Consider the following 10,037-nt stretch of genomic DNA (forward strand, 5'->3'; position numbering starts at 1 on the left):
GGATAGTGATAGTGGGGACAGAATAGAGGACAACGATGGTAGGGGCATAATGGAAGACAGTGATGGTAGGGACAGAATGGAGAACAGTGATAGCGAGGACAGAATGGGGGGACAGCAATGGTGGGGACAGAATGGAGGACAGTGATGATGGGGACAGAATAGAGAACAATGATGGTGGGGACAGAACAGAGAACAGTGATGGTGGGGACAGAACGGGGAACAGTGATGGTGGGGACAGAATGGAGAAGAGTGATGGTGGGGACAGAATGGGGGGACAGTAATGGTGGGGACAGAACGGAGAACAGTGATGATGGGGACAGAATGGAGAAGAGTGATGGTGGGGACAGAATGGGGGGACAGTAATGGTGGGGACAGAACGGAGAACAGTGATGATGGGGACAGAATGGAGAAGAGTGATGGTGGGGACAGAATGGGGGGACAGTAATGGTGGGGACAGAACGGAGAAGAGTGATGGTGGGGACAGAATGGAGAAGAGTGATGGTGGGAAAAGAATGGTGGACAGTGATGGTGGCGACAGAATGGAGAAAAGTGATAGTGGAGGACAGACTGAAGGACAGTGATGGTGGGGACAGAATGGCAGACAGTGATGGTGGGGACAGAATGGGGAACAGTGATGGTGCAGACAGAATGGAGAATAGAGATGGTGGGGACAGAATGGGGGTTAGTGATGGTGGGGCCAAAATGGGGAACAGTGATAGTGGGGACAGAATGGAGAAAAGTGATGGTGGAGACAAAATGGGGAACAGTGATGGTGGGGACAGAATGGAGGACAGTGATGGTGGGGACAAAATAGGAAACAGTGATGGTGGGGACAGAATGGAGGATAGTGATGATGGGGACAGAATGGGGCACAGTGATGGTGGAGACAGAATGGAGGACTGTGATGGTGGGGACAGAATGGTGGACAACGATGGTGGAGACAGAATGGTGGACAACGATGGTGGGGACCTGCAGTTTTTTGCTGCAGAAAAATACAGGACTCTGCAGATGATGTGAACAAGCCCTTAAACTTTTAGAGCCTCGTGACCAACAGTTCCAAATATTACTCTCTATCTCAAGAACAAGAAGCACTTTCAACATCATTTATATAGTTTGTTGTACAAATACAAGTAATACCAAGAGCACTATGGGATAGCTACTTTGAGGCAAAACAGAATGAGCTTAAACAGAGCTCTGACTTAAACAGAATGAGCCATCTCTCACTTGAGCTTAGGGGGCCAAGGAGTATTCTAAACACATGACAAATCCTAATCAGGTTTGGGGTCATCATGTCCTTCCATGCACAGCATATTTTAATATGGAAATAATATGGAAATATGACCCTGGGAAAGGTACTAGATGTATGATTTGTTCAACCTAACCAATAACAAATACAAAGGTGCCTGCTCAGATTGTGGAGAGAGTTGTTTGCAACCATCACGTAAGAGTCTTGTCTGTTATGATACAGTGAGGCATGTACTGTATACCACCCTGGCCACCAGTTATGATCTGCTTGCATTTACCTGACTGTTGGCTCTGAGGAAAAGGCAAGTCCTCGAAACGCATTAGCCTGTTGGAGGTCCAGGGTTCCCATTGAGGACATCACCAAGTGGGGACTGGACAGTGCTGTACTTTTATGATGTGCCTTTGACATTACTGTCATCTGTGAGTATAATACCTATCATTTTTTATCATAAATTTTTTTTAAGGTAATGCAGTAGGCCGGTGTGCCCTCTGTTTGTTTTTCTTTGTATCTAGTCATTTGGACTTCCCCAGTCCTTTGAGGGCAGCAAGGCATGCACATTTCAAGGCATTTGATATGAGGTTATAGCCTTTGTGGAGTTCATCCCCAAGCGCAGGAGTATATATGAACATCATTTTCAATGAGGAAGGAGAGTCCCCAGACAGCTGAGGCTCTTGTGCAAATCGCTGGATCACGATGGAGCTCAGGTGAGTATTAGGGGGGCTGGGAGGGTTGCTGCACACAGGTTTTTTTACCTCCATGCACAGAAGGTAGATGTTCTGAATATATTAATAAAAATATGTTTGTAAGTTTAAATCTGATTGAAAATGCTAAAATAAATTGAAATTATGGTTTAGATTTTCCCATTGGTCCCTTTTTGCCTTCCTAATATTTACAAAAATATAGATCAGATCTTAGACCAGCAGCTGCTTGTATTTATGAAGATATACTAATACTGGGGAGGGCTGTTGATTGAGCAATTAGATCATCTATAGCAAATGCAATTTCATCATAAACTGCATCAGAATTATGGTTGCCCTCAAAGGGTCAGTTGTGCCTGTAAACTAGATGTCCAGAGTACCCCACCTCGTCTCACTTTGGATGTCAAGAGCTCCACCACCATAAGAAGTCAAGAGAACCCCACCTTCCCTTACACCACAGCGCACCCACTTACCTTGGGCTGCCACTGGGAAGAAGCTGGGGGCGGAGCAGGGAAGCAGAAAGTGCAGGGTCTGGAGGAGAACCAGAGGAGGACTATGTCAGCTGCCTGAGTCTGCAGAATGCTGAGACCAGGGGAGGTGGAGGCTAGGGGGTGCTGTGTCTGCACAGAGTGGCGCAGGATCTGTAGAAGGTGTTCTGTCCTCCTCTCTGCTGAGACAAGGTAGAGGTGTGGGGGGGGTGGGGGTGCCGCAACTTCAGGAGAGGTGTGAGGGTCACATGAAATGGCTTGGCGGGCTGGACATGTGTCCTGGATCTTCCCACCACATCCTTCCTGGTCAATGTCCAATTAATCCCTTCAGGCCACATGTGATCTGTAGCATTCCCTAGCATTCTATAAAAAATAAGAGGCCCCTGCTGCATCTGTCGGTTCAAAGCCTCCAAGCTCTGCACATCTACTCATACTTTAGTTTAAGATATCCACCCAAAAAAATTAGATACAGTGATACAGAATTAGGCCCTTACCAATCACTTGTTCAGTAGATGGAAAACGTTTATGGAATATACCCTGCCAAAAGCAGAGATGACTTCTCCAGGGGCGGACTGACCATTTAGAAAATCGGGCACTGCTCGAGGGCCCGGGGTCAGTAGGGGGCCCCATGAGATGCCCCTGGTACATTTTTCATAGGTTTTTTTGAATTTGGACAAGGACACAGGGGCCCCATGATCCCCTATTGCCCGGGGGCCCCATGAGTTGTCAGTCCGCCCCTGGACTTGTCTCACGACCTCTTTCAAATACACTGAATGGTATGCTAGGACAGACTTAAGTGACTCCTTGGGCAGGTTAAAAATTGAACTCTAGATTGCTTACGGTAATCAGTGCTTTCAAATGTCTACACTGACCGAAATAATGTGAGCATTAAGGTGCAATTCTTGTTGTTTCTTTTTGTTCCACCGTGTTCTCATCTCTTTCTTTTTCCCTTCCATATATTTGCTATTTTAGGCCAGATTTGTCTTAGGACGCCTGACTTTAGAGAGGCAACTGATGCTGTATGTTAAGGCTTAGGAGATCTGGACTGCACTTTTTGCTCTTGGCTGAGATACCCTCCAGCCGCAGTGGACAGTTTTTATACCCATGCCTCCAGACATTTTATATTTCCTCCTACCAGAAGAGTATGCATTTCCCTCATTGCTGTTATCTCCCGTCTTTATATACCCATCTAGATGCTGACCTTTAATATGGCCTTATGCATTTGTTAAGTAATTTATGAGGTTCCATGCACACTGGCTTTAAAAAACCCTTCTCCTGGAGGAATTTAGCGTTTTCCCTGTAGAAGCAACTATTGTTATCATATGTGTACATACACATTAGGCAGTCTCAAGACATTTTTTTAAGCTCAATATTTAGAGGCAGGAAAAAAAAACCCTTCTGTTTTGATTTGAAGAGTGTTTTTCTGGAAGAAAAAAAACACTAAATGCTCATAAACGCTAGTACTAAAAAAACGCTAAGAATTAGAATTAGTCGAGGTGTGATATAATACGGGAGGGAATAAGTTGCTTAGTGGTTTCCGGGGTTAGGAACGGTCGTATCTTGGAGATGTTGCGGAGGTGAAGTCTACATGATTTTGTCAGCGGTGTTAGCCATATTTATGGTGAAGTCAGGGGAGGGGGCATGGGCTGGGGGGAATACTAAGAGCTCAGTTTGGAAAGGTTGAGTTTGAGGAAGTGGAGTGACATCCAAGCCGATAGGTCGCTTAGTAGGCTAGCGATGCGGGTGGAAACTGAAGGGGATTTAAGTGACTTTGATCATGGCATGGTTGTTGGTGCCAGACGGGCTGGTCTGAGTATTTAAAAAACTGCTGATCTACTGGAATTTTCATGGACAACTATCTCTAGGGTTTACAGAGAATGGTCCAAAGAAGAAAAAATATCCAGTGAGCAGCAGTTGTGTGGATGAAAATGCCTTGTTGATGTCAGAAGTCAGAGGAGAATGGGCAGACTGATTGCTGCAACATTCGGATGGTGGGGTCAGAACTTGGCGTCAACAACATGAAAGCATGGATCCATCCTGCCTTGTATCAATGGTTCAGGCTAATGTTAGTGATGTCATGGTGTGGTGGATCCATCCTGCCTTGTATCAATGGTTCAGGCTGGTGGTGGTGGTGTCATGGTGTGGTGGATCCATCCTGCCTTGTATCAATGGTTCAGGCTGATGGTGTCATGGTGTGGTGGATCCATCCTGCCTTGTATCAATGCTTCAGGCTGGTGGTGGTGGTGTCATGGTGTGGTGGATCCATCCTGCCTTGTAGCAATGGTTCAGGCTGGTGGTGGTGGTGTCATGGTGTGGTGGATCCATCCTTCCTTGTATCAATGGTTCAGGCTGGTGGTGGTGGTGGTGTAACAATGTGGGAGATATTTTCTTGGCACTAGCAAGGTGTACCTAATAAAGTGGGTGATTGGCGTGGAGGCGGGGCAGTTACTGGAACCGAACCCCTATATGGCTCTCTCTACAGCAGCTGGAAGCAGGCAGGAGGGAGAGGAGAAGAAGCCAGCTTTCAGCTGCTGCAGGGAGAGCCATACAGGGGGTTGGTTCCAATAACTGCCCCGCCTCCACGCCAATCACCCACTTTATTAGGTACACCTTGCTAGTGCCAAGAAAATATCCCCCACATTGTTACACCACCACCACCAGCCTGAACCACTGTTACAAGGCAGGATGGATCCACCACACCATGACACCACCACCACCAGCCTGAACCATTGCTACAAGGCAGGATGGATCCACCACACCATGACACCACCACCACCACCACCAGCCTGAACTGCCCCCGCCGCCATGCCGATCACCCTCCCTGCCCACATCAGATTTACTCTGCTGGCCTCAACCCTGTACAGGAAGACTGGTGGTACCCCCTTATCTAGGGCCCTGGTAATGGGGGTTGTAGACATCGTAATTGTAAGTCTTAAGATTTTTTTTAATCGCTGACACGATATCATTATGGAAGCACAGGCTTAGTAGATACTATAGTATACATTATTGCATGAATGGAAGCTACCTAGGTGCACACTATAGATTAAAACTATGTTGGACAGGTATAATATCTCTATACAAAATACTGGTCACCGACCCAGGTCTATAACTGGCTTTTTCAGCAGTGAACACGGATGGGCATCGCATGAACAGGGTAGCCCTATTTACAGTATATTTCGCATGCAATGCCCGTCCGTGTTCACTGCTGAAAAAGCCAGTTATCCCTTTGAGGACTGTAAGATTGTGGAACTCCAAAAGAATCAATTTTTTTTGTTTTTAAAGTTCGTACACTTCAGTTGCTGTAACTAAGCCATTTCATAAAATAATTGGCAAAAAGCTAGATACATTTGTTGTTTGTTGATAAGAACTAATATTTTGACTCAAACCAAAAAAAAAAGAGTTTTAAGTTCTTAATCAGATGATACATGCAATTAAAAACATGGGACAAATACGTCCCTTGGTCCTCAAAGGGTTAAATACCTGGGTCGGTGACCAGTATTTTGTATGTATTTTTTGAGGTTTGTGGGTGCATTGGATACCCTGGCTGCCGTTGTGCTATATGCTGGGTGTCAGTGCGATCCTGTACCTTTAACGAGGGGTGGGCTCCCTCAGGTCCACCTGCCCTTGGTCTATCCTTTAAATGCATGTGCCTCTACTATGAGGACTCTCCAGATTTATAGAGTTAGGACCACAGAATATCAGGGTGCTGTGATGTGGCTCTGTGGCTTCCGTATGTATTTGCAAATGTGTGCTAACCAGGGGCGGACTGACCATTTGGAAACTCGGGCACTGCCCGAGGGCCTGGGGTCAGTAGGGGGCCCCATGAGATGCCCCTGGTACCTTTTTCATAGGATTTTTTGAGTTTGGGCAAGGACACAGGGGTCCCATGATCCCCTATTGCCTGGGGGCCCTGGTGCTAACTAAACCCCAGTTTTTAAACGCATGTTATTTGGTTTTTGATAGTTGACTAACTGGCTGGCAGATTGAACTGGCTTTCTTATCCCCCTTTTTGATAAATGATACCTATCCATGTTCCTTGCTGATAAAATCTTTTTTTACACTGGGGTTGCTGACCAATGTTGTTGGTTAGCTGGCTGGCAAGTTGAACAGGGTAGCCCTATTTATATTTCGTATAATATCTCTATGCCTGCTAACGTATCATCAGAGCAGGATTTGGTACATTGAAGGCTTTTGATCATTGTATTATTCGCACACACTCTGTGGACTCTGTCCTGTGCAATGACCCAATACATGCATCTCTCTGGGGAACCAAGTTGCTGCGTGAAAATTCATTTTTTTGGATAGAGGAAGTATTGCATTCCATATTGGCCAGTGAACTCTTGCCTCAACAACAATAATTATAACAATAATTATCACTCCTCATCCTTGATATATGACAACTAGAGATGAGCGAATCGAACTTGGCGAAGTGGAATTCGTTTCGAATATTAGGAAAAATTCGATTCGCACCGAATCCGAATTTTAGCAAACTTTGGATGCACGAATCGAATTTTCCCCGATCAGCCGGCAAAAAGTGTCACTGCAGAGAGCTCCGCTATTTCTGACAGTTCTCTGACAGTTCCTTCACATTTACAGCGGTTGAAACATTGTATCTATTTGTTTCCATTTAGGATACAGATGTTTTTATTCGGAAATAAATAGATACAATGTTTCAACCGCTGTAAATGTGAAGGAACTGTCAGAGAACTGTCAGAAATAGCGGAGCTCTCTGCAGATACACTTTTTGCTGTACTGGAATTCTTCTTCTTTTCATTCTTCTTCTTCTTTTCATTCTTCTTCTTCTTCTTCTTTTCATTCTTCTTCTTTTCATTCTTCTTCTTCTTTTCATTCTTCTTTTCATTCTTCTTCTTCTTCTTTTCATTCTTCTTTTCATTCTTCTTCTTTTTCTTCGTCGTGCCCCGTGACTGCCCAAATGAGTGAAGTGTGCGGTGATTCTAAGATCGACGGCACTCATCTGCATGTCATACTGACTGACAGTATTATTTCTCTTCCCCAGCAGACTCCAAGGGCATTTAAATTAAAGGTACAGTGTTCTGCACTAATATAAAGGCTCTCTGAAGCCTAGAAACCCTTTTAATAAGTTAAATTCGCAGCGAATAAATTCGCATCGAATCGAATTTCTCCCGCAAATTCGGCGAATCAGCCGAATCGAATTTTTGAATAATTCGCTCATCTCTAATGACAACATTGGGAAGGTAACAAAGCCACTGGATTAACTTGACCACCAGGTACTAGAAACTAGGACCTAGTATTTTCTGAAGCAGAGGTCAGCAATTGTAGCCTTCAAGTACAGTATAATTAAAGGCAAAACTTTTTTTTTTTTAATTTTGGATAGAGTGGGAAGGGATTAGAACACCTGTCAGGTTTTTATTGCTATCTGTGGCCCCGTTAGGGAGATTCACCATCTCTATTTGCCCTGCTTACCATTATTATTGAAAGTGGAAGTTAAAAAAACCCTCAATTTTTGGTTGTCCCCAGAACAGTAACAGAGGGGACATTTTCCAATGGGAACACTAGTTCTGGTGAAATGGGGGGGGGTCCCCCAAGGAATTCCCTTAATTTTCAGGGATTTTCTCTCATTTCCTGCTTTGGCTGTCGGACAGGGAGTGAAAGTAACTCTCTCCAATGGGACACAGATTGCAAAAAATAAACTGACAGGGGTTATAACCTTACTTTACTCTATACAAAATGAAAAAAAATAAATGTTTTGCCTATAGTTCTACTCTACGTCTTGAACAGTGATGAACTGTCAGGGCCAGTAAGGCCTTTTCTACTGGCCTAAACACTGCCTAAACTATCAGAATCAGACTTTCATTTCAATACATTTTTTTCCATGCATGTGTATAAAACTATTCCCAATAGTCTATTCTCTTCATGTTATGTTAGAGCTTTTATCCAATCATATTTCAGCCATGATAGCCTTGAGGCCTCCAGAATCAATGTTGCTGGCTCCTGTAGCTTACAGTAAATGGGAATGAAACTGTAGCTTTAACCAATCAGATTTTGAGTTGGCAACACCGGGGCTATCTAGCAGGCATACAATAATTTATGCCATGAGGCCTCAAGGCAGATTTCTTTGACCCTGGCAATACATGATGGCTATCATGGCTGAAATATGATTGGATAAAAATTCTAATCATAAACACACAACAGTGTAACCAAGAAAGAAAACTATAAAATGAAGAGAATAGACTATTGGGATTAATTTAATACACATTTATGGAAAAAAAAAATATATTAAAATGTAACTATACAGCTGGTTAGACTTGACTTTCAACATTGGCCTCCAAAAGAATTTAATGCTGGAACTGAAACTCACAGATAACCCGTATAACAGAGTAATTGAAGTCTTCTTGAGGAAAGAAAGGAGGAGAAATTTTGTGTAGAAATTTTTATGTCAACCCTGGCTAATCAGTGTTCCTGTTGTTTCCATGCTGAATTTCTAAAGTTACAGCCCAAAAATGCTGGATTAATTCAGGAAGGACATCACTGAAGGCCTAGCGGTACGATACATCACCTGCTACTGGTCTTGAAAAACCACCATTACTATACTGTAGCTTTAGCTGTGCAATAAGATATTATAGTAAGTCATTTTCTCTATTTTATATGATCTAGGTCAATGAAGTAGTTTCTTCAAATGCAACTTTTAACAATGTAACAGAATTCATAATTTTTGGATTCCCGAGCCTCCAGAATTACCACATTTTGCTTTTTTGTGTATTACTTTGTATCTACCTCTTCACCCTCTCTGGCAATGGCATTATCTTCTTCTTGGTCATCTTTGATCAGCACCTCCATACTCCAATGTATTTCTTTGTCAGCAATTTGTCTTTTATAGACATGAGTTACCCCTCGGTAACCATCCCGAAGATGTTGGCCAAGTTCCTGATGAACCTGGATACCATTTCCTACACCGCCTGCTTTACACAATTGTATATTCTGCTGTCCTTAGGAGCAACAGAGTGTTTTCTCCTGGCCATAATGGCCTACGATCGCTACATAGCTATATGTTCACCCTTACACTACCACATCATCATGACAAGACAACTTTACATAATTCTGTCAATGGCAGCATGGTGTGGAGGCTTTGCGGCTCCACTCGCACTCACCATTCTTGCCTTAAAGTTACCTTTTTGCGGTCCCAATATAATCTACCATTACTACTGTGACACTCCTCCATTGTTTAAATTGGCTTGTGCCGACACATCCTTCAGTGTAGCCATTGGGTCGACCATTGGTGCCATTGTCATTTTGGTAAACTTTGCTGTAATTGTTATATCTTACATTAAGATTATTATAGCGATCCTCAAAATCAGTTCTCCTGGTGGCCGCAAGAAAACGTTTTCTACTTGCGCCTCTCACTTTGCGGTTGTCAGCATATTCTTCCTGCCCATTATCTTCATGTACATTCGCCCAACAGCCTCCTACTCATCCGATGTGGACTCTTTGGTGTCCATGTTATATACAGTATTAACTCCCATGATGAATCCCATAATATACAGCATGAGAAACAAAGACATTAAAATTGCATTCCAAAGGAAAATAGGCTTCATCTGCACCAGAAGTAGTTTGGTCACAGAATAG

At 43.7% G+C, this 10,037-nt stretch overlaps 1 protein-coding gene across 1 annotated transcript; it reads left to right on the forward strand.

Annotated features, from left to right (window-relative positions):
* Positions 1 to 9,141: 9,141 nt before the first annotated feature.
* On the forward strand, positions 9,142 to 10,037 carry LOC149438461 (olfactory receptor 6N2-like). The gene has a single exon (XM_089659968.1). The coding sequence runs from the start codon at positions 9,258 to 9,260 to the stop codon at positions 10,035 to 10,037; it is 780 nt and encodes a 259-aa protein (XP_089516094.1). The 5' UTR covers positions 9,142 to 9,257.

Source organism: Staurois parvus, unplaced genomic scaffold (assembly GCF_062004578.1).
Source record: "Staurois parvus isolate SC_StPar_1 unplaced genomic scaffold, SC_StPar_1.0 ptg001192l, whole genome shotgun sequence".
Taxonomy (NCBI): Eukaryota; Metazoa; Chordata; class Amphibia; order Anura; family Ranidae; genus Staurois; species Staurois parvus.

Coding starts and splice junctions, on each gene's coding strand:
- LOC149438461 (XM_089659968.1), top strand. CDS start 9,258: ATGTATTTCTTTGTCAGCAATTTGTCTTTTATAGACATGAGTTACCCC.